General features: G+C 33.2%; 1 protein-coding gene across 3 annotated transcripts in view; it reads right to left on the bottom strand.

Annotated features, from left to right (window-relative positions):
- Nucleotides 1-317: 317 nt before the first annotated feature.
- Nucleotides 318-26,409, bottom strand: part of LOC143225892 (uncharacterized) — a 39,518-nt gene continuing 13,426 nt past the window's right edge. For 2 of the 3 annotated variants that reach the window (XM_076456083.1, XM_076456073.1), the window contains one exon: nucleotides 318-1,888. In XM_076456083.1, the coding sequence (XP_076312198.1) occupies nucleotides 318-1,888 (1,571 nt within the window). Of the gene's footprint in view, nucleotides 1,889-25,224; nucleotides 25,531-26,409 lie in introns of those variants that run through there. The other variant, XM_076456066.1, reaches the window with a different exon arrangement.

Genomic DNA, 26,409 nt, shown 5'->3' with positions numbered 1-26,409 from the left:
TATTAAATGTAATCAACTATCAACAAATGGACAGAACAATGTATACAAAATATTATAGTAGATTTTAGCCTAAACAACAACGAACATTTTTCGAACGTATTTTTAATCAAATACGATTGTTTATTTTCGCTTGATGGTATTGAACCACATATACGGGATTGTTAGGAACCTCGTTGGTTTCTATCTCGACGGGAAATATTGGTCTATTGATCAAAATATTAAAAGATTTTATCTCACACCGTCTTAAGTCAAATTTCCCGCGAAGTCATTACCTTATGTGATTCATTATCGACAAATGTTATCTTAAAAAAAAATAATTATAGTTCAGTCACTGGCGCCATTTTCAAAGACTGTTGGGCTGCAGCATGAAGAATATTATTTTCTTCTTCGACACATGTAGTTTTTTGATACTGAGGGTCTTTTCTCCTCGATATCCATCTCTTTTTGAATACGCGAGAAATATTTTCTCTGTAACGAATGCCCAATAATATGAGAGCACCAACTGCAAGGACGGCTGCTACCACAACGCCAATAATAATTTTACGTCGCCTATTTTCTAAGAAACAACCCAGATCTTCCTCAGTAACCTGTGTTAGGAGCATATTTTTCAAGGCTGGAGGACTGGCACAGTGTACTGCTGTAAGATCGTCATTTAGAGATCCTGATGTGAAATTATCTTTCTTCAAAAGATTATATAACCACTTCAGCTCACAATCGCAGATGAGAGGATTGTCTCTAACATCAAAACTCTCTAACTCGTCCCAAGGAAGCAAATCGTACTGAAATGTGGTAAATGCATTACCCCTTAAACTTAAAATTTTCAGATTAGGCAAGTCATCAAAAGTTTGAAGATCAATTTCCTTAAATATCTTATTGTGGTTTAATACCAGTTTCTGCAAGTTATTATTATCTGCAAAAGCACCATTTTGGATCCTTAAGAACTTTCGACCTCCACTTATCTCAATAACACGAAGATACTTTAATCTTTTGAAGCTCAATGGCTTTAATTCAAACAAGTTATTTTGTCCAATATTAATTTCTTCCAAACGTCTTACATCAAACAATGTAGTGGTCGGGATTTCGTCCAGGTCGTTATCCTGGAGTCGAAGTACGAGTAATGAGTTCAGCCATCGAAAGGCTCCAAGTTCTATCGTTTCTATACCACAACCATCGAGTGATAATTCGTCTAACTGCCTAAGAGATGAAAAGGCTTCTTCTGGTACTTTTCTAAGCGAGTTCAGACCGATATCTAGCTTTAATAGCGTAGGTAAGTTATGGAATGCAAGTACTGGAATGCTTGTAATTTTATTATCTCTTAAAGAAAGAACCCTCAAACTTTTCAGACCTACAAATGCGTCATTGGAGATAAAGAAAATTCTATTTTGTGAAAGATCCAAGTTTTCCAGGCTCGAAAGGATACTAAATACATTTGGTGGGATTTCTTGCAAAAAATTCTCATTCATGTGAAGAACTGTTAATTTCTCTAAGCCTAAAAATGTTTCGTTCTGAATAGATGAAATCACATTTCTGCTCAATATAAGATAGTCTAAACGACTTTGCTTTTGAAAATTATTTCTGCCGATTGTTATTAACTGATTATGCGAAATGTCCAGGTACTCAAGGTTGTGATAAACACTGAAAGAAGTCATAATGCTTTTTATATGGTTATTTTTCAAAACTAGCTCGCGAAGTTCAGGATTCAGAGTTATTGGTACTACATCAAGATTTGCAGATTCACATACAACTCGCAAATTCTCATCGTCGCAATTACATTTAACGGGACACATTGCAACGGCATCTGTCCACAAACATATGAAGTAAAATAGCAGTACAATAATGCACGGTGATCCCCTCAATCGATTCATTGCTCTTCGTAAAGATTCAAAACCTGTAATAAAAAGTTTCGATAAGAAAACACATTTGGGTGGTTGAACTGTAACAATATTAAACAATTATTACTGATGTAGTTTTTTCTTAAAAATACTAAATACCAAAGTTAAGAAAAACTTTAGAAAGTGAAGAAGCTTGAACTGCACAATGAATTGTTATTCGCAGATTTTTAATATTTTGAGAAAAAAACGTCAATCGTAAAACTTCACTATGTTTATCCAAGATTTCTAAGAGACATAACAATATAAAATATGTTCACTTACAACGTTCCGAAAAATTTTAAAACCCGAAATACATTTAAAATAAATAAATACACAACAAATTAAAAAAAACCAGAGTGACTAATCCTCTATTGGTTCTCCAACAGTAACAAGAGGAAGATACAACACATTGAATAATAAGCATGTAGTTTATTATAATTTGTTTGAATGCTGCAAAAAGCTACAAGACTATCTGCGCTAATCCTCGCTAATATATCAGTGAAATACTGGAGGAGAGGTGGCTTGTCATTACAACCCAACACTAACTCTTGGGATACTCTTTTGCCAACAAAAAGCGAGATTGATTTTTATATTATAACGCCTCAACAGCTGAAAGAGCGAGCAAGTTTGGTGGTAGGGTAGATTCGAACCCGCGGTTGTGGCTCTAGTACCCTATCATTTGCCCATGGCAGGCTCGATTATATCACTGGAGATAAAGTAGAAGATTGGGTGGTTAAAATTTAGTAGTAGAATATAAAAAGGTCCATTTTATCTTATATTAAAATAAAATAAAGTTTGTTTTATCCATATAAATGTGTTAGACATTAATTTTGCTATATATATATATATATATATATTTTTCTAATTTAAAAACTTGTTCTGGAAACATACTGATAATAGATTTTCCATTTATTTTTAAGCTACAGTTGTCAAATAAGATAATTGTATTCAGAGATTTTTTGTTTAATACATAAAAATTATCATGGTCATATATATATTTAACGGAAACTCCCACCTGCTTTGTAAAAACGAGGTTACATTAAAGAAATTAATGTCATTATACGAGTCATTCTTTTGCAATTCTAATGGAAAATGCTAGTGACACGGAATTTCCAAAAGTAATAAGTTTCGTGCAATGGAAGTGTGTGAATTAATTTCGAAAATATATTGCGATGCGTAACCGAAAACTATCGTATCGGTATCTCTCTTATATCCACTAACATTTACTACTACTACTACAGTAAGAAACAGTTAAACGAAACTAAAATGGTTATTTGCATTAATGTTAAATCGGAAATATGAAACTAAGACAAGAATAGAAGGAAACAATGAGCAATTTTTCCTGAGCAATACGACTTCTAAAAAGTTGAAATAACACGATTGTGCAATGAAGTGATTTTGAAGTTCTTTCAGAAAAACAACACCAGAACACATTAAACAGTGACCGACCCATTAGCAGCGGAAGTGATCGGTAGAGTCTTCCGTTAAGCTACTTCCTACATCGTAGGAAATGGCTATTGATCGGACTTGTCAGTGAGGACGGGTAATAGAAAAGTTTAATACTAGTTTCCGTCAATAACGAGATGCCAAACTACTTCATTGTGGTAAATGTCCCTTTTAGTGTAGTAATGTAGCCATATATAAACATTGAGATTAGTCATACCAGAAACTCAATGTATACAAGTTTCATCAATCAAACACGATAAGCGTAATGCTGTAAAAATACAAAACAAAAACGTTAGTGAGTTTTGAAAGATTTGTTTTACGTACAGCGTGATTTTTTTTTACTTTATTGCTATTAGAACACAAAAACAATGAATAATATTAAAAGCGAACAGAGTGAAACTGTATCTAGAATTCATAATTTTGGTATCAGATTAAAGTCAAACTACTAAAGGTGCATTTAATTTTAATCCATAAAATAATTACTTTGACTACAAGGGCCATACTTAAATATATCTACAAGTAAATAAAATTTTTCACAAAAGGAAGTTAATGTTAATATGACAAGTACCAATCTTTCAAAAACAAGATGGAAGTATTATGCACTAACTATACATAATAGAGCACGTGCTAATTTTGGCTAGTGTATCATATAGATGATCCACATGTCATTCCTGTTATCATTTATTTACTTTTCTTTTAATAGCAATGGTAGAGTTGAATTTATATTTATAACTAACTTCTAAACACGAGATTCTAGTTGTAGTAATTTTCGCGTCCATTATTAGCTGGTAGTTCCCGTTTCACTTTCGTGATGACAAAGGACCCATTTGAAGTGTGTGTGTGTGTGTGTGTGTGTGTGTGTGTGTGTGTGTGTGTGTGTGTGTGTGTGTGTGTGTATAGTAGCAAAGCCACATCGGGCTATCTGCTGCAACCCACCAAGGGGAATCGAACCTATGATTTTAGGGTTGTAAATCCGTAGACTTACCGCTCTACTAGTGGGGAATCCATTTGAAGTAAAAATAGGTCTCAGGACGACTGGTATGGCTATTGACACTTGTATTAATAAAGCAGAGAACAACGTTTCGAACTTTTTATGTCATCACTAGGTTAACTTTGTTCTTAAGCTTTTTAAAGAAGCACAATTTCCATAAGAAAATTAACTGCAAGGAACAATAACGTCGTTTACATTACCATACTTTTTTAACTACTAGTTAATAATACCTATAAAAAGCGAATACTCCGTTTGATACTGTTGTACCTCATTGAACTTGGTTGACATTATTTTGTGTTTGAGTTATGTAGTAAAGAAAGTAAAACAAGAAATTCAGACTTTTGCAATGTTATTTACAGACAGACATTCTTGGAACTTCTGATGCATAGATATTGTTATAAAAGAAAACATTGTATAGTATTGTAAAATTATAATGAACTATCAAAAGATTAAATATGAAATTACCATTTTGATGAACAATTCGACCCACCTCTACATAGGCAATGCTAGCACCTGCCTGTTTTAATAAAAAATTTTCATAAATACGCAAAAAGCGAACTATGCTTAACCTCTTAATAGGTCTAGTCACTCTAGTGTGATATACAAAAATATACTAAATAAGATTTATATATGAGGTCAAAATTAAGACTAACTTTTTTACTTAACATTTCTAAGAGCGAAAGCATAACAGTATGTTAACCACGTAATAAGCTGGCAAGGATACTACTCTAGATTAAACATGTTTAACATGGTTTTATTTTGTTTATTTGGAGGTAAAACAAAACTACACAATGGGCTATCTTCTCTGCCCACCACGGGTATCGAAACCCGGATTCCAGCGTTACAAGTCCGTAGAAATGTCGCTGTGACATTGGTAGCCGGGAGTTAAGTAACTGAAAATTATTCATAAAAGTCATTTTTATCTAACTAACAAGATTAGCTCATGTAATGGTAGGAAGACCATCTACCATTGAAAGTTTATCTACGTAATCTGAAAGATAATGAAACTTGGAAACATGCTTACAAAAGGGTTTAAAATTGATGATAACAGAATTATTGATGTGATGTCACCTTTACTTTATCCTTAGAGATAGTTTTATTAAAAGTGATAACAATCAAGATGAAGTCTCTGTATCCTATTTAACCTATTTTTATAGAATAAACACCTACGTTTTTATTATATAAAAATGTCAGGTGAACTTAACTTTTTTTGTTCCAAGCTACTTTAACTGGTAATAAAACAAACTAACTATTTCTTTCCTTATATTCTAATGTTAGATCTGCGAAAATGCCAGTTAGTGGGTCTAAGTGCAGGTAACACATCCTGTCAAATTAGAGTTATTCACATTGTTTAGTATGTGTATACGATTAATTTACATGTACATGATTTACTGCACATTTAAATTAAAGACTAAGTTAGAATTGAAGTCAAAAACTGACACTTGTAAAATTGTGCTTGTATTTTTGTGCAAGGCTGCGTTAGAAGGGTGTTGATCGTATTGCATATCAAAAGTTGGTAATGGGTGTTGATGATTACCTGCCTACCCCCACGGACCTATTATTTAAAAATTAGGGACGACTTGCAAGTAGAATATCTCTTTGTATACGTTTGCACAATATATATGTAAAAAATATGAGAAAATTTTTTATGTAGAGGAGCGAACAACGTTTCGACCTTCTTCGGTCATCGTCAGGTTCACAGGTATCAAAAGTGAAACGGAACAGCACGTAACTGTTTTTTGTTGTTTTTTTTTTGTGGTATTTGTCTTGAAAATTAACAATAAATAAATAATAAAACAGTTAAAAGTTAAAACAGTTAAACATAAAGAAATGATGAATTATTAACACAAAGATGACCCAGCAGGATCTAATGATAACTTTAGCACACTTATACAAGTATAATGTTTAGAACAAAAGCTAACGTTTATAACTAATCATTGTTCACAATTTATTTCTGACAAACATACTTCGTATCATTATGATTTATTTTTACTCTCAGATAATGTGTATTACTTGTACCGTATAGTACCTCAATCAAGGGTTTTTACGACTTTTTTTAAAAACACTATTAAAGTGTCTAAAAATATTCAAAAGCACTATCCTTCAATAGTTCAACAAAAGTTTATTTTTAGCAACATTGACCTACATTAAATTTATGTCTAGCTCTGGCGTGACTAACAGTTCAAATCTTTAGTCTCCACTTCGGCCACAGAAACTAAAATAATACGTTTGTTACAACTAATGTTGGCCTAAGAAGAAAGTTTGGGAAAACTTTTTATAATTAAACTTCCCAACCCCCCAGTATACAAGTAAATGCATTTGTTAACTGAAGCAGTCTGTATATCGTATTAAAAAGACACTATTTGAAGCTCATACTAGTTACACGCCGAACTTTAGTGTAAGTGAATATTCTATCATCGATTCCCTTCCGAAAACTAGTAAAAGTTATTCGCTTTCGGTTCGGTAAATGAAAGAGCACTTGATGCGATTTCAGTTCGGCGAAATTAAAAATTAAAGTGTTTGGTTCAATGAATTTCACTATCGGTGGATTAAACCTATATTTCTCTGAAGGGTTTTAAAAAATCGTAAAAAAATTTCACGGAAAGGTATTAGGGTAGTTTGCAAAGTAGCAAGAAAATTCAACGTGCTTTAATGTTTATTTCAATTACGATATTTTTAACAGCATAGCTCGAATAACACATGCACGAATTTCAGTTAAGACACTTTTTGATGTACATCAAAATTTAAAACGTCACAAATTCTAAGATTTACAGCCCTGAAACATGGATAATTTATTCTTCTGAAAACGAGATTTTTGTTTTAACGCGTTATTTTTCTGAAAAATAACGCATCTAGGAGATATCATAGTTTAAGCTGATGACATTTTGTTATAAGCATAAATCAACTTTGTACCCTGTTCTTTCGTTAAGCTGAATCAGATTGAAATATAATCACCACAGGTTATGAAGTATGTCGTCCAACAACACGAGGACCATTTAACAGAAGTCGTTACTGGAGCAGTACGGTTTTATTTTGGGAGTAATACACCAGTCACAGTTACACCATATCTTATTATGTTTAAATAACTATCATTCCAAAAATGCGTGACGAGCAAACATAATCAATATCTATAACAAAAGAAGCCATTTACAAGTTGCGAATATATTTATGGTCTTCACATATTTTGTGTTGATCTTTGTCGTATCTCTTATTTAATACTCTTTCATATAAATAAACAATATAGGTAAGATAGGTAAAATTTACCAGTATCAAAATATTTTTGGTGCTATATTAAAGGATTGTTTGTTTTTGAATTTAGCGCAGACAGCCTTAATGTAGCATTCCGCGAGCCGTTCCTAACTTAGCAGTGTAAGTCTAGAGGGAACGCAGCTAATCATCACCACCCACCGCAAACTTAGGCTACACTTAAAAACGAATAGTGGAATTGACAGTCACATAACGCCCAGACGGTTAAAATGGCGAGCATGTTTGGTATTACGCAGATTTGAACCCGAGACTCTCAGATTTCCAGTCAAGCACCCTAACCATCTGCCACATCTACGGAACTAGTCAACTCGTACATGAGATGTGAAGATGTATTACATTAGCGTTACTTTTAAATTTTATATATCTGTGTGCGCGCTTAAAAAGGTAGATGGTGAATTTCCATTTATTTATTTATGTGTAATGGTAGATTTCATCATGCCTTTCAGATAGGCATGCCAACATTAAAATGTGTACCCAGCCGTGGGGTACTTACAATTTATATTTTCTTTTAGCAGTAAATAATTTTATTTAAATTATTGCGTACAATGCATGGTATTTTAGAATTAAAAATTCACATCGGCCATCCTCCGCGTGCGTGTATGCATATTATATACATAAACAATATTTTATCGTCGGTTGCTTGAAATCGTAATACGTAACATTGTAAATCAGCAACTGTCCGAGATAAATTATAATACATAACATAGGGCAGGCCATTTTCTCTTCACCCGATTTGGAGGAACTTTAAATTCAAAATTATTTGAACTTGTTTGTTGTTGTTTTTTACGTGAATTTATTATGTTTCAGTCACAACAAAAGAGTTTCCGTTTATCTATCGTTAGTAACTGAGACAATTTTTGTACATCATTCATCATTGTTCTAACATGTCCACCAAGTTTCATCAAAATCCGATTGTTTTTGACTGAGTTATTACGCAATATGATGTAAAACATCGGTCCCGTGTTAAACAGAATTTTTTTAGATTTTTATAACCTTTCCTATGACTTTGACCTTTATCCTCGGAGACTCCAAAAATTAACTAAATTTGGATCACAGCCAAAAGTATACCAACTTTTGTCTAATTACATTAAGCCGTTTTTGAGAAATATTCCTAACAAACATACATACAGGAAGTGAAAACCTGTCTACACAGAGAGCAACATTCATCCCAGATATTGTCATTGGCTGTCCACTTTCCAGTACATAAAGAACTGTATACCCCAAAACAGTATATTGCAGTTACTGTATATAGCTGACAAATGAGAAATTTCTGTAATTTGTTTCATAGAAGAATAACACACTGTTTACGAAAGAAATAAAAAAGTAATTTCTGTGGAATGTCATCCACTGTAATAAAAGTCTAACCACTGGACACTATTGGGAAATTACTTCTAATAAACAAATATACACGAATCATTTATTTTCATAATTCTTACAGTTGTTTTCAGTAGTGAACAAATATAATTTTTTTAAAGAAGTTGAAATGTTGATAGAAATATGGATTACTTAAATTTGGTACTTATAATTCACTAAAAATCATTTTACTTGTACAAAAAATACTTACTCTGGAAATATTAAACAGAAAAATGATAAAGCTTGTACATATGTACAGAAGAACAATATAAAAGCTAGAAAACATATTTAAGTATAAATGTAATATATAAAGCTAAGTCTGGTTGTTTTTACTTTTTCAACCACTATAATAGACTAGAAAGATGTGGAATCAGTGTATTCAGATTTAATGTCTGTGACATCACATTCTTAGCGTCAATGAAACCTTTGTAATTAACTTTCTTCAAAGAAAACTGAGTGGATTTTTGATTTGGTCCAAGTGGAAATATCCGAAAAATGTATGGTGTATTTTATAAAGGTGTGGTGTCGTTATTTATAAAAATTCAAATGCAGTATTGTTTGTCTTTTGAACACGACAATTATTTTTATTAATATAAAATATACAAGTTGATCCCAAGAAATTCAGCAATCTTTTGTTAATTCACTAAGAGGAGAGGGAGTTTTGCATGATAAACATTTTTTATTACATACCAGAGTAAAATGGCGAGAGAAGGGAAAATCAAAAACAGTTCTGATTGTCAATCAAGTAGCAAAAGCGACAGAGAATCCACAATAAAGAAAGACTCCATGATAGCGAACGAAAAGGACAAGGTACTCGTCGTCAAGCGAGGCTGAACAAGAATGGCAGTTTCAAAGGTACAGTGAAAGAATCCGTCAAAAATAGCTGTATGTAGGCCCTCTGTCCAGGTAATACTCGGGAAACACTGTGTGAAGATAGCTACTATGCTATATAATTCGTTGTAAAGTAACAGCGATTGAAGTTGAGGAAGTGTGAAAAAGCTGCCAGTCCTTCGTCATTCTATAAGAAATTAGGGTTTTACAGTACTCTAGTTCACGAGGAAATAACGGCTCTCTTCAAAATTGAGCCAGTATGGAGACTATACGACCTCTGTTTATGAAGCGTTATAATCTAATTTCCCCAAAATGAATCCGAATAACGCCTGGAATGGTATTCTATTTTAACCACTCGCACCACACTATAGTAGTGTGCTATACGTCACTTAGCAAGCACTAAAATGGCGTCACATAACGGACGCTTAACGTTATAGTATGTACTGTCATGATGTCATGTGCCAAGAATTACAAAAAAAAAATTATGTACTCTGTAGGCTATAGCACTGCATGCCATATGAAATTCAAAAGCATGAAAAAAAAACAGTTGTTACCGTTATTTGAAGCCAAAGAATTTCCGATACTCTGCGAAGTACATGCAGTATATGTGGGAAAGAATAACAAGGTCAGAAAAAAATTAGTATGATGCAGCGTTTGTTTGAGAATTTAACAAAGATAACGAAGTACAAGAGAAAATGGAAACCATGAAACGTTAGGAAGAACGAATAAACCGAGAATAGAGAAAAAAGAAAGTAGTATGTTTCCATTAAGAAACTATGTGGGACTTTCTAAATCTATGCGTTACTGGTCATATTAATAAGCAGTAATTTGTTACGTTTACATTGATTGGTACATCTACGAGTTAACGCCTGATCGCAATACGTAAAAAGCAAAAATAAAGTTGATCGACATAAGGGTAAAAGCATCAAAACTCCGAAACTTAATGGAGTATCAGATTATAAAGGGTACGATTTCAAGATTAAATGAGACATACAAATGTTTATTAATTTTTTTTTTTTTACATACACTTATATTAAAAAGAAGATACATTTATATTTTCGATTACAACTATCTTTATACAGCTATCAAACTTCTTGCAACTAGAAACATGAAGACGTGTGCGTTCTGTTCTTTAAGTACATTTAGAGACGTTCAAAAGACAGGCAATACATCAGGTTCATTCAGAGTGACTTGTTGCTACTCTGAGACTTCAGTTTGTTTGATTTATTTTAATAAGTAACTTGTAATAGAAAAATACAAGCATAACATTGTTTAAAAGACAGAAATACAAATTTTGAGTTTGATACTACGAGTAAGCACTTTGATCATAAATATATTTCTTTATTATGTTCTCCAAAAGTCAAATTTATTATAAAATGAAACTACGTATCATCCATTTCCAAAGTAAGTCGGATTTTATCGAGAAATATTTTCTGAAAGCCTAATTCCAGTTAAGGCTAAAGACGCGAGATATACGACTCTGTCTAATGTCATTGTGGCTAACTGAAGTTTGCATGTACACTTCGCACAACTAAATGATAATCATAGCGTGCAGTAGTGTGATTAAAAGAACGATGAAGTATGCATTATGAAATAAGGTCAATAAATCTCTCAGCTTATTGTTACGTAAATAAAGCATCTAATAAGCAGTCATCTGAAGTGAAACTACCGGTAGCAATTTATGTGATATGTATAGTGATCTTACACAGTCTTGTTGCAGAGTTCAAAGTACTTCAAAATGTGCCTCAACCTCACAATACATATTTCAACGTTTCTCGACGCCCGGCATGAACAGATGGTTAGGGCCCTCAACTCGCAATCTGAAGGTCGTGGGTTCCAATCCATGTTGCATCATACATGCTTACCCTTACAATCGTGGGAGCGTTTATAGTGACGGTCAATCCCACTATTCCTTGCTAGAAGTGTAGCCCAGGAGTTGACGGTAGATGAGGACTAGCTGCCTTTCCTCTTGTCACTCATTGCTGAATTATGGACAGCTAGTGCAGCTAGCTGCGCGGAAAAACAAAACAAACAGAATACAATGGTAAGTTCGCTTGGACACTTATTTAAGGCAGATAATAATCCAAAGATGAAGCGGATTACATATTTCTATGGTTCCTCGCTCACTACAGCCAAAGAGTACCTATTTAGATGGTGAATAAGATTCTTATCAAAATTCATACTAAGATTTCAACATACGTTCAACGGATGGTGACATGTTGATGGTGCCTGCACTGGTTAAAGAATAGCCTTTCAAATCAATAAACATATCAGGTACTTCAGATGCGTAAAATATAACTGAGAAAAGTAAATGACATTGATATATAATACATTTCTGTCATAATTAAAATATGACATTCAAATCACCTTTTAATTATTTTATTCAGCATGCTTTTAAACCCACTAGTAGAATTACATGTCTAATAAAATAATATTCATGTATAATGTGTAGGTTTGTTTATCGTGGAGAAATAAGCAACTTGGGAGAATTTAACCGATTACATGGTTGTATTCATCATAACTTCGAAATTTCTGCTTCAAACAAACACTCGCACGTTGTCATGTTCTAGTGAAGCAAAAACACCTAAATAGGAAATAATGATAATAGAAAAAAAAAATTCATTTCGTAGTTTTGTAAAATAACGTTCTTACATAAAATTTAAACTTATTTTGTGTAAAGTCGTACTTTTTAGTAACCACGAACTTCAAGTAAATGAGAATGTTCATTTTGAAACTTTCCGTTCATATCTATGCTAATTTATCTCAGACGAGTCTCCATTTATTACGTTAAATATTATGATTGCAAATAAGTGGACATTTTATTTTGAAGTTAAAGTTAATTGAATGTTGACATGTATTAAATTTATTATATTTCCCATAAAGTTTGATAGACGATTTTCTTTACAATACTAATACCTTACAATATAAAATCACAATAGAATTTAAGGATTACTATAAATATTTTCGACAACAACTATCATTATACAGCTATCATTATTAAACTTCTCACAACTAGAAACAAATACTAATGTCCAAAGCGATTCTTTCAAGTTCAAGTGTTCGTAATGTTCGAACTCTATAGAAGTTCCTGTTCAAATATATCTGTAGTTATCCAATTAATAAAGCTGTAATCACAATTATATTCCAAGGCTTATCATGACAGTAGCAAATCAACAATAATTGTTATTATTAAACTCTCTCTGCATGCCGATTTATAAACTTTAAGGCGACATTCAAGGGAACAATATTGAAAGATACGCTCGTGCTTTCGTAAAACATTGTTGATTCTTATTCTAGAGAATCTTCTACAAATTTAGAGAACAGCAGAACTTGCACAATAAACATTTAACAAGTTACACGTATTTCTACATATATAGGAAACAAGAAACAACACATTCAAATAACATTAAATCCATTATAACATGCATACACACGTCCAGAAACAAACTATGTTGCTTTCACCAATATTACAGAATCTATATGGATGACTTTATTGTGGGGGCTCTCGTTTTCCTTGTTTGAAAAGCAACTGTTTAAACCACGTTTTACACATTAATATATGCTAATACTATAAGTGTTTACTAATACAAGCAATAGCTTGAAACTTGCTACGTATTATAATTTACCTCGGACGAGTTACGCACCTTAATGTATTACCATTTCAAATAACCAGAAATTTGAATTTGAAATTAAAAGTTAATTAACCGTGATTATGGAAACATTTACAGTATTTGCCACCACGACTGATACGCCCAATGTTTTTGCTTTTAAAACAAATATTTTAATGTACAAACAAAATACAATTTATATTAACGATTATTACAAATAATTATATATTCAACACTTTTAGAATTCTACAGACAACACCGAGTCTTATGTCCGGTCTAGAACTGAATATTTTATCGACGATCCAAGACCATGATGAGCAAATTAAGAAAATAGCAATAGGTATTGTTCAGAAAATAAACCTGACACTAAGTATTTGCTATTTTTGTAGAACAGGATACCATGTGCTTGCTACTTCCTTAGTTAAAGTTGTTAATGGTTTTAAAATTGCGCATTAATAAGTTCTTATCTTGGACAAATTTATTTACTTTCACTTCCCCCTTTTGAAAAAGATACGAGTTCGTTAAGTTGGTTGGCAATTAGTATGGGAAATAGATATATAAAGCTCTCTCTCCTTATATTATATATAATATCCAGGTACGACCCTGCCATACAGTTTTCAAAAATTTCTGCAACTTGTTAGTATTGTCTTCATATGATAGGTCTTAAGTTTAAGCATTTGATATTTTTTTTAAATATGTAGAATGGCTAATATTTAAACTCTAGCTTTACCATTGATGTTATTTTTGTTTAAACGTTAAAGTAACTTTTATATTTTTAAAATTTACTCACGGAGTTAGTTTGGTTATTTTCACTTCAAGTTTAGGTTCAGTTCCAATTATAAGTGTGGGTAGAGAAGGAAACAGGTGACGTGAGCTTCCAAAGTAGTTTTCATTTCGCCGTTATCAGTTCGAATACCCCACTAAACACTCACCCTTGTCCTATACAGCGTTTGTGTTTGTGAAAATAGAGTTTTAAATTAGCCAATTGATTGATGTCGAGTCTTTTAAGGCGATTCCAACTGTAGATCAGCTTTATTATTATATTCCACAGTGACAATCTCTGCTTAACGAGCATTTTTAGCTCACTGGTTCTTAGGATAACTAAGTACTCCTCTGGCAAACAAATTTTTTTGTATATTTAATTTCGCCCAAATCTCTTTGTAAGTTATCTGCGCTAACCATGCCCAGTGAAAAGTGATGAGCTAGAGGGAAGAAGCCTAGTCCACATCATTCACCGTCACCTATTGGGCTCTAATCGAATAATAGAATTGAGAGCGTCACGTTATAACGTTTTCACGGCCGAAGGACAAACATGTTCAATGATGGGAGCAAATAGTTTTACATTGAACACCATGTGTTCATGAAGTTTTGTTTTACTTTTCTAAAAGCCAGCACCAAAATATTTAGTAAAATTTACTTGGTGCTGAAGTAGCATTATGTTTCTTATAAAGCTCTATTTAATTAAATAGGAATAACTGAATAAATTTCACGACTACTAATGGAGTGCGCTGTGCAACAAAGTAGTTACCTACTTTAATATATCACTGCGAATAAAGAATTAGTTTATTCAACTGTCGTACTGTGTCGATTTAATACCGCTATACAAGATAAAATACTGTCATACGAACTAGTAAATGTAGTCGGTATCTCTGGGCGTAACCGTACGAAAAATGTGTTGTGCAAGATAAAACTGAACATAATAATAGAACAAAAATTGAGAGAAGTAAACACGACTATAAATTTTATGAAATTAAAACCGTATTTGATGATTTTTGTATCTTTACAAAATATAACCGAATGTTAGCATTAACATGACATTTCTACATGAAAGAACGTGCATGTCATCCGCCGGGTTTTCCTTCTTGAAATAAAAAAAAGGTTTTAGTGACATTTGATAACTTTAATCCTGTGATGTCAACAACTACGTTATTATACACGGATGGAGAGTCTGCAAGACATACGTTTGTACAATATAACTTCTATTCGCATACACCTTACAAGATGCTTATCAAACCCTTAACGCAAAAATATTCTCAGTATATGACATTTCAATACTCATTTTTTAGATTTAACCGTATATTAACTCAATGAAATACACCAAAATTTAAAGTGTGCCTGCAGGAAAAACTTTTAGACCATTGAAACTATTGTAGACCATGTAAACTATTGAACGTACAATATAACAATGCACTTAAACAACGCATAATACTGTTTGTTGCATGTGAAACAAAGTTTGAGTTTGTTTCTGGAAGATTAAAAGTAATTTTAGTTTTCATGAAGCAAACCTTGTCCTTAGTACAGATAGTATTTTGTTTATAAACACTTACACTCTTACGTACTGAAAAGTTTTGGCTATTGAGTTTCTGACCTATAATATTTTTTGTGTGTACATTAGTAAATTTAAAATTAAATATATTCTTTTAATGCGAATAACCAAAAAATCTGCGCTACTTGTACAAAACCCCTTTTCACAACATCAAGTGCAAGTTAAAAATTGTTTTCCTATTTGAAATTCAAAGAAAATATTAATTGAAATGTATTTTTGAAGGAATACACCGCAAAATGTAGAACAGAATTTTGTAAAAACCTTTCTAGACTCCAAGTATAATGTCTTTTAATTAGATGTAAAAATATTTTAAAGCAAGCAGTTCAACAATCATAAACATGTTTAAAAATAGAAATTACATGTCAGTTAAATATGTATTTATTTTTCAATAAATGTTAAAAGTAAAAACAATATGTAAGGGGGCGGCTATCTGCCGAGTCCACCGAGGGTAAAAAAAAATGTAATGATTGTATTAAGTCTAACTTTTCTTTTATAGTTTAAATGCCGAAGGTGAGATGAAGAAAACCGCTGGGAAGGAGATTGCACTCTAAATGTAAAAAGTGAATCAACGCAACCGCCAGGAAACTGCAAATACACGATACAAAGTACACAGATATAACGACTGTTGAATTACACTTTATTTTATATCCGCAAAACATTCCGTCTGAACAACAAAACCTTTTAGAAGTGACGAACTTATAAAAACTGTAACAGATCACGTTTCGAAAATGTTGCAAAATTAATTTTAGTGTAGACAAAACACGTTTCAAAATCAACTAAACAGAATGCAACACTTTAAACAGATACTTTACTTTGAAGGTTTTTAAACCTCGATGGTCGTTATAGAGAAAATAAACCCTGATAGTTAAATAGTTAACTGTACGTTACGATATTTAGAGTTTGAAAACTTTAAAACGAAGAATACAAAATTTATAATTATAATAAATTTATTGTATAAAGCCAAGAAATGCACGCATCTCTTCAGAATATAACTTTCGTAAACTATATAAATTTTGACTAGAGTGAAACGAATGGAAGCCTTATAGTTTATCAGATATATAGAAAATCCACAACAAAATTAAAAAATATAACGCACCCTTTAAAGAATAAGACGCAAAAATTTGACGACACGGATTTGATTTGATTTTTGTTTGTGTTCGTTTTGGATGTTCAAGCAATGTTATACAGGGTTAACTTTGCAATCCATCCACAATTCTGAACTGATAAACTAAAGGAAATACGGACAGTCAAACAGCACCCGCCGCCCACACTTACAAATCTAGATTAAGTCTAAATCTGTGTGAACTAAGTAGTTTGGGGTTTATGTACCTCAAAACACTACCATGGCCCTATATGCGAAACGCGTCTTTGCTGCAACAGTACTTGAACAGTGAACAATAAGATTCTCAATTTTGGAAACTGTACAGCTTCTTCAAGAGCGTTGTAATAAAATCAAACCCTAAACGTGTTTAATGGTGCTCCTGAATATGCTTTAAATTTAAACACTGAATATACAATTTAGAAAAAGAGTAGCAAATATGGTCTTACAAATGTCATACACCAGAGTGCAGTATAGAAACTGAATAACGTGATTGTTAGTATGTATCAATGAAATGGTGATTACTTTGGAAGACACACGTCACCTTCAATCACTGGTATTACTCATATGTGTATCGAATTCTCTTCATGCTGCTATAGAATGCATTTTGCGTTGTTTAATTACATATTTAGATTCTTTAAGGCTGGACTTGCATCAGACCTATTTTTATTATTCTGTTCTAATTGTTAAAGCAGTTTCTAAATATCAATCCACTAAATGGAAAATGAAGATCCTCGCATAATTAACTGAAGTATAACATTCTGTAAAAAAAATTAAGAAACGTTTAATTTCATATATTTGTTGTTTCAATAACTCGTAATGTTACACATGAATATACAATGACGGAAAAAAAAAACATTCAGTTAAGTTTCATAGGTGTATTCAGGCCACTTTTCTTTCATTAAAAGGAAGGAAAAAATATACATGTATTTATTAAACTGTTTAATTGGCTCTAGACAGCTTTCTATATTGACTAGCAGTTTCTCCCGTGTGCGCGTGCAAGTTCAAAAAATAAAGGTTAAGTACAGGTATATTTGCGTTAACAAAAGCGAAAAAAATGCCGAATTTTGTTAATGAAAATTAATACAAAAAATTTAAAAAGGTATTGCTCAAACGAAACGAAAACTGTCTCTTTAAAACTTCAAAACAGCAACAAAACGAGCGGATCAAATCGTGGAAATTAGATACTTGTCGTAATGGAAATATTAATTACTTCAGATGGCTCATCCACCCCTACTTGATAATGTAACCAGTCTGGTTTCGCGTGGCATTGGTATGTCTAGATTTCACGATTTTCTCTTACATATATGTTATGGAAATAAGATACACGAACACATTACATAGCCACACATCTCTAACGCTGTGACCGTGTGACCGTCCGAGGAACATGGCAAATGCAAGTGTCGCGTACGCTGCGACACAAGCGATAAGAGTAAGGCCTATTTGGCAACATTTTAATTATTTGCTGAACGAAAAGTAAATGTGTGGTTGAGAAGTGCGGCATGCATTCTTAGGTGAAAAGAAACCCGCCAATTGAAAAACACATTTGGCCAAAAAGAGCCCCAAAAAAACTAAGATGATATTTGTACCACTACTGATAAGCAGAAAAACAAAAAAACAAGGCGTTTAGAAAGAAAACCTGTAGGAATATCAGTCACGACCACGTCAGACGCTTGAATATTATTCAGAATATCTAAACGGAATAAATGCTCCGATAAATATGATTACCTGCACGTCATCGCAACGAATATATATAATAATTCGCTCTAAAACTTATAAATTTCACATGTTCGGTGGACAAACAGGTCTTCAAAACTTACTTGAAGCCAAGTTTTCGGACGAGATTGTAAAACTTAAGGCTTGAAGTATAAATGAGGTTTTGGAAGATATGAAAATAGATTACTATATTCCCTATCATACCAATTTTGCTTGACCAATAACATGACAATACTTCTACGAAAAGCCACACTAAATTTCCTAGCTCTTGGAAAGGTTGCAAATGAATAGTTTTACAAATAATTTAAATTTCTTGATAAAGCGTGTTTGTTTTGTTTTGAATTTCGCACTACACGAGGGCTATCTGCGCTAGCCATTCCTAATTTAGCAGTGTAAGACAAGAAGGAAGGCAGCTAGTCATCACCACCCACCGCCAACTCTTGGGCTACTCTTTTACCAATGAATCGTGGGATTGACCGTCACTTTATAACGCCCCTACGGCTGAAAGGGCGAGCATGTTTGGTGCGACGGGGATTCGAACTCACGACCCTCAGATTACGAGTCGAACGCCTTAACCCATCTAGCCATGCAGAGCCTCATAGACCCTGAAAATACCAAATGTCTTCTAGACCCGTTGTTTGTCAGTTCACTAGAAACACTAGACATGCAGCAATTTTAAGTGCTGTGAAAACATTTATCATTGCATTGAGTGAAAAATGCTCCCATTGAATTTCCTTCTGCACTGTCTTTAGTTTCTACAGAAAACTGTAACGAATACATTGAACAGCCACATTTTGAAAAAGAAGAAGAAGATACAGTTACTAAATATGCGCCACCTGCTTTGAAGAAATTTAAATATTTCTTTGGAAAGTTGCAAATTTTTGGAAGCAACAGAAGTCAACCACCAACTACCAGTTCCAGGATAAAGTCTCACCTAATGTCTTACATTAATAAAGTTCAAACATTGCTTTTGGAGATTAGCTGTAGATTACTGGGCCTTAAGAAGCTCATCTCTACCATTCCTTGCTGTGGATCCCTTGAAAGATATTTTAGACATAAGAGAATTGAGGTTATGCAATGGTCAGGTTAATCACCTGATATCAATTCGATTACAAAAATATGGGCCAAATTAAACTGATCAACGAAATATCGCAAGCCAAATACAGAAGATAAACTTTCTGAAATACTCAAAGAAGGATGACAGTCAATCACTCAATAATATCTGCGTAAGCTCATTGAAAGCATGCCACATCAATGAAAAGCAGCCTTGAAATCCAAGAGAATGTTGACCAAATACAAACTTATGAAACTGCTGTTATTTTGAGTTTCATTTGTATGTTCAATCATTGCAGAGAAACTTGTTTGCTCATTTTGTAGACTAATTAGAAAAAGAAGCTACAGCAGGTGCACAACACTTTTTATGAGAATGTGCAACTAAAATCATGAAAAATTCAGGTATTTATAGGAGCTAGTGCTTAAATTGGAATTTGATATTGTATTTACACAGATATCGTCGAGCACGTTCTAAAACATTGTTTATAAATATTTTTAATATTTAATAAAATTAACAATATTCAAGGAGGATTTTTTTCTGTTCATCTCTGTAACTGTTATTATAATTAATTATTTCCATTTTATTTCGCCACCATTTGAAATACAAGAGAACTTAACGAATGCAAATGCAGGTAATATTACTACTAGTTTTATAGATATCTTAAATTATCTATTATACGTGCGCTGTAGCATCACATGAAATACTATTGTTCATGGCAGTATTTTTCATTACCTTCTTACCTTCTTTGTAATTAGGGGCACAACATTAACACTTCTCTGTGATAGTTGTGTGTGTGTTACTACATCTGCCTTACGTAATTTATAGATGACGCCCAAGTTAATCTGATTATAATAGTATGTTGGGAGTGGTCACTGTATAAATTCCTGATGCAGCTGTCAAAGTCTAATAGAGGTTTTGTTAAATTATTGACTTTACCCTTGTACATTTCTTACTAACATGGCTTTGATTGTTATCAATTATTAATGCGCTTTTATTTTCTTGAATATTATATTGGAATTAGGAGTTTTTTTATTTATTTTCTCTTCATGTTTCTCTTCAAGTGTGTCCAACCCAATTAACTTGCGAAGTTTAAAACGCATTTTAATTAGAAACAAAAAGATCCTTTTGCATCTTATGTCTACATTTTTTTTAAAGACGATGCTTTGAAGAAATATTAGCGCAAGATAAACCATCATTTTAGAATTGTTGTATGCTAGATAGTATAGATCGATACGCAATTAAAATTTTTCATTTCGATACGATGGTTCCTTATCTTGCATCTTCCCACTAAATGAAATTATTGATTAATACAATAACTTTAGACTTTGGTCAGTATATCTCCAATTACTGAACTAAAGACCGTCTTAAGCTTATTTAATGACCTGCACAAGTTTCTACTTGATTATAACCTTCATAGTTTAAGAAACGAAGCCCCCCCCCCTTCAAGAGAAGAGTGTCAGCGGCAGGTTTGAGGACTTAGGGAGATAAAATTCGGGGTTCAACTGATAGTGATGGACAAAATGCAAACAACCCATTATGAACTAAGAAAGTAAAGTTCAATTATTAAACTAGATATAAAGGAATAGAAGGATTTTTTGTTTATAATTTCGCGCGAGTCTTTTCGAGGGCATCTAGTTATCCTTGATTTTGAGGTTATAAAATAGAGGGAAAACAGCAAGCAAGCACCATCCATGGCCAACTCTTGGATTTTTTGTTTTTTGGAATAAATGAGAATTGAGTTTGACCATCTTATTACAATATATCATGTCTAAGAAAAGCGACTTCTTTAGGTGACAGGATTGAAACCCATAAACTGCTGATTTCGAGTCAAGCATCTTAAGCACGAGGCCAAAGGAACGAGTAAAATTTATTTTTAATAAAGTCCATCCCACTAAAATATTGTACAACTAAACACATTAATAAAGCTTTAGTTTGCAGCTTGCTTACACCTGGCCCGGCATGGCCAAGCGTGTTAAGGTGTGCGACTCGTAACCTGAGGGTCGCGGGTTTGCATCCCGGTCGCGCCAAACATGCTCGCTCTTTCAGCCGTAGGGGCGTTATAATGTGACGGTCAATCCCACTATTCGTTGGTAAAAGAGCAGCCCAAGAGTTGGCGGTGGGTGGTGATGACTAGCTGCCTTCCCTCTAGTCTTACACTGCTAAATTAGGGACGGGTAGCACAGATAGCCCTCGAGTAGCTTTGTGCGAAATTCCAAAACGAACAAACAATGCTTACACCTTTGCAAAACAACAGCCTAATGAAATAAATAACTTACCCTAATCGCGGTGGTCGAAATCATGGTGATTTTAAATTGAAGGCACTCTAGATTATTCAAAATTAAAATTGACGAATGAACGAATATGAAGTACCTTTTGAGTCTGATACAGAAGCTATTATCCATTTCCGTTTATATAAACGGTGTTTGCTTAATCATAGGAACAACAACAAAAAAACCTAATCTACCAGCTAAAAATAATCCGAATATAGAAACAGTAACAAACTCAATGATGTTTAAAGTTTTATTTTACAAATTTTCTTCTCTCAGCCATCATTTATACCTATCCTTGCGTTGATGACTCCGGCTGAGTGGCTAATTAGGTCATGGTAATACCATAGCATAGTAGTTAGCATTGAAAACTAAACATACGATGCCTGTAGAATGATACAAATGTATGACGATAATGTATTTTAATAAGTTTCATACAATAAATATACATGTCCTTGAATGCCAAGTTAAAATGTCGGTCTGCACGAAGTTCCATTTAGACGTGAAAACAGCACCAGTGACTATTGACAGTAAATTAATGTAATACAACCTATCTGAAGAGAAATATCAAAGCATGTTAAGTAAGAAAAAAAGTATTATGTTTTGCAATGTATATTTTGATATTTGTAGCATTGTATGAAAGCTCCAGTTTATTTTCAAGTTGAAGCGTTAGAGATTAGTATTCATGTAAATACTTTCGAGTCGAATGCTGCCTTATGGTTAGCGTGTCAGACTACACTTTGGTGCTGTTGGTGCGTTATAAGAGTAATGGTCAAATACCCCTATTTAGTCAGATAACAATATTTCAAGAGTTAGCAGTCGTTCATGCTTATTAGGTGTATATCACATGCTTACATATTTCTTTACATTTAATCTAAATTCATAATTAACATTCTCTTCTCCCACCGAATTTTTAGCCCCTTGCCACAGAGATAAGATCAGACCACCTTATTGGTTCGCTAGTTATTTTGAACCTATGAAAGACTTATGTAAATAACAAATTTGATCTTCGTTGATTTACTACCAAACTTTGTTTGGGTCCTGCTATTTTTTTTCTTTCTTCTTAGAATGAAGGTTGGAAACTAAGTATACTGTACCAAGAAACTTATCTAAGATCGGGAAAATAAAACAAGTACTTACATAGGATCAAACAACTAGTTTTGTCCGATAGAGTACTACCTCATAACGAAGTAGACAAAACTTTCTGGACATTCTTTAATTAATAAAAAAAGCATAAAGTAGCATAATAAAACTATTATAATTCAAAAATATAGATTTCGATTAGTCGGCTTGAACTGGAAACAAGAAGAAACGTTAAGGTCTGCCTATCCGTTTTAGTTTTGGCACTTTTGATAACTTTCATGGGCTTCTAATAATTGTTAAATGAAATGGTGACGACGTTTCAACTTCTATACTGACGCAATCTTTAGCACTTAAAGTGTTAACTCTTGAAATCATAGTCCTCAACCGGAAAGGGCGTTGCCTCTGCTAGCTATACTTTATATAAAAGACTGAATACAATGGTGAGCTAAGCATAAGGCTACATAATTGAACTGTGCTATGCCCACCACGGGTGCAATTATAAATCAGAGTTAAAAACATAAGATTATGGATTTATTTAATAAGGAGGTAGACTGATATAAGAGGAAAACACACAAACATACGGACAAAAGTAAATAACCTGGCAAATACACACACACACACACACACAAAAAGAACAGAAAGGTACAAAAAGAGAAACCGAAATAAGTAGACTGCCTAACAGAGGACCCGACGTGTTAAGGCGTGCGACTCGTAATATGAGGGTCGCGAGTTCGCAACCCCGTCGAGCCAAAAATGCTAGCCCCTTCCAGCGGTGGGGGCATCATAATGTGACGGTCAATCCCACTATTCGTTGGTAAAAGAGTAGCCCAAGAGTTGGCGGTGGGTGGTGATGACTAGCTGCCTTCCCTCTAGTCTTACACTGCTAAATTAGGGACGGCTAGCACAGATAGCCCTCGAGTAGCTTTATGCGAAATTCAAAACAAACAAACAAGCAAGCCTAAGAGTGAAAAACACTAGTATTAAAACCCAAGTCAAGAACAATAAGTTTCCTAATTAAAACATGTATTAAAAATATCTTGTGTCTCAACTATATCCTCTTGTTATTTAAGACTTAATATTCACGATACAAATTGTAATATCCTTACACAAAAAACCAATAAAAAGTTGTAGATTAAATGCAAGTATTGTGCATTTATTACTTATTCGTTTAATTACATTAAAACTAGTACCATTTTAAACTATTTTGGAAAAGAGAAATTGCATTGTAATTAAAATAATATGATTCAAAAGCTTGTACGAGATTCTTCACGTATTCAATCATCGAAGCGTAGGTTATTTCTTTACGTTTTCACGATTAAAAGATGTACTGGCAGAAAACATAACATAAAAACTGGAGATTTTTTCTATCTATTACCCGCACTTTTTATTTAAGCTCAAAATAGGAAAAATAACTTTGAAACGTCCTAACCGTAAGTTCTTGGCAGAGGCACAAATTTTAGATGATTTTCGTAAAAATACCACAAAAGGCTAGAGGTCTTGAACTGGGCAAGTGGTGAACTGAACACTTTGAAAGCTATGATTTATTACCATTAGTTAATCGCAGATGAGATTTATAGCCGTATAAACACACCCTCAATTATCTAGATGCGAAAAATATCAATATTCAATTCTCACCTTCCAAATTTTCATATTTAAAGTCAGCGAGTTGTTTTACATATTATTGGTATTAAGTTCGACACATCTGATAAATTAGTAATTAAGCAATTTCCCTGTTACCATTTTAAAAGAGACAATGAAGAGATAAACACTCGTACTCAATACCAACATTAATTTTGTTGGAAAGATCTACTGGAAGCTTAAATTTTAAATATACGAAGCAATTCAGCCTGATCTATCCGATAACACTAAAACAAGTATTTCTTAATATAGCGTCTAAGATGTCTTGACAAGAAAACCCGGGATAATGTTGGATTGAAGCGTCCTTGATCCAGTTTTAAGCTCTCTCTCAAAAATGTAATTTAAAATATTACTTTGAGAGCTATTCGGAAAATATATAAAGAAATGAAAAATCTTAATGCCCACATAAAAACAAACTCATATTTTAATTTAAAAAAGTGATAAACTCATTTGTGAAAATGTTAGTTGTGAAGCTGAATAACACCTATAATTCGATCATAAAGGTTTAAGGTTTGAATTGAAACACATGCACGATATTTCATAAACGTAGTTTTACAGTAGTACTTTACAGATATTAACATGATGCACAGTTTAATAAAACATACTCTACATGTACCTTAATAATTGAGAAGTCATGATCATACTAACATTCATATTTACAAACACACACCTACCATTCCAATGGACTGTTAGTTGTAAAGGCAGAATAATCCACAACTGGGTCATTTTTGTAGATTATTTTCGTAACAGTGACCGGTACATTAAAACAAGTTTCGTGCACAGTACCAACTAAACTTAACTTACAAGACAAGATGTACAGGCGTTTAAAAACAAACATATGAAGCACTAATTGCCAATAATACTCGATCCCTATTATACGTTGTTTGTATTGAATAAGTCTCATTCAAAAAGAGTATAGAACACAATATTCTAGACAGTAAGTGTATCAATAAGCACTTCAAACAAAGGAGTTGACAGAACAGCGATAGACAGATGTGAACCAGCTGCTCCTGTAAGTAGCCTTCGTGGTACGATAAAGCTGAACGCGGGCGAACGGGAAGAGGGGTGGGGTTGGGGGTTGGAAAGCTTCAGGCTGGTTGTTAGAGAAGAACACCTGTTGTTGGTGTAGATCCAAAAAATAACTCACCAAACCAGCTGCTGCTCCGTTTCGGTACATTTACATTAACTGCACAATTAAAGAAACTGAACCGAAGGTGGACCTTTATCTGGTCTACTTCCTAAAAGGACAACTTATCGTTTATTACGAGTTTGTTTTTTTTTTTTACTGTATTTACAACTGCGTCTTAAGATGATATTAAAAAAAGGGTTTTATGATAACTTATGTAAAAATTAAAATACAAGTTAGCATAATATTATTCTTTAGTGTGCGTTTTTTTTTATAGCAAAGCTACATTGGGCTATTTGCTGATTCTTTAGTATATATAGTTTTAACAAAAAAATGCAAAGTTCTATCAAAGCATTTTCTTTAAATGTTAGTGGACAGACGTTTTAGTAGTGTACACAAAATGGTCGTAAAACAGAAATGCACCCAAGCAGTTATGCGAGTGGAAGGTAGACTTCCAAACCAGAGTTCTGTTTGCTAAAGTTTCGTGTTTACCTGTTGCATGCATTCAGCTGTCACTTCCGTACAAGAAAACCGTCAGCAAAGATCTGCGAAAAGCATTAATTCAAAGACTTATTTATGCATGCAACTATATGTCGAAGAATACTTTACGGTTGAAAAGTTATTTTAGAGTTCCTCACTTCCGAAGATGTTGTACAGAATGTTCTGTATTTGTTTTGACAGTTTCTATTTTAATTTCATGCTATCCTGACAGAAGTTCTTGTTTGAACTTAAA

The sequence above is a fragment of the Tachypleus tridentatus genome, chromosome 1, assembly GCF_004210375.1.
Source record: "Tachypleus tridentatus isolate NWPU-2018 chromosome 1, ASM421037v1, whole genome shotgun sequence".
NCBI lineage: Eukaryota > Metazoa > Arthropoda > Merostomata > Xiphosura > Limulidae > Tachypleus > Tachypleus tridentatus.
This window is presented reverse-complemented; position numbering and strand designations above follow the sequence as displayed.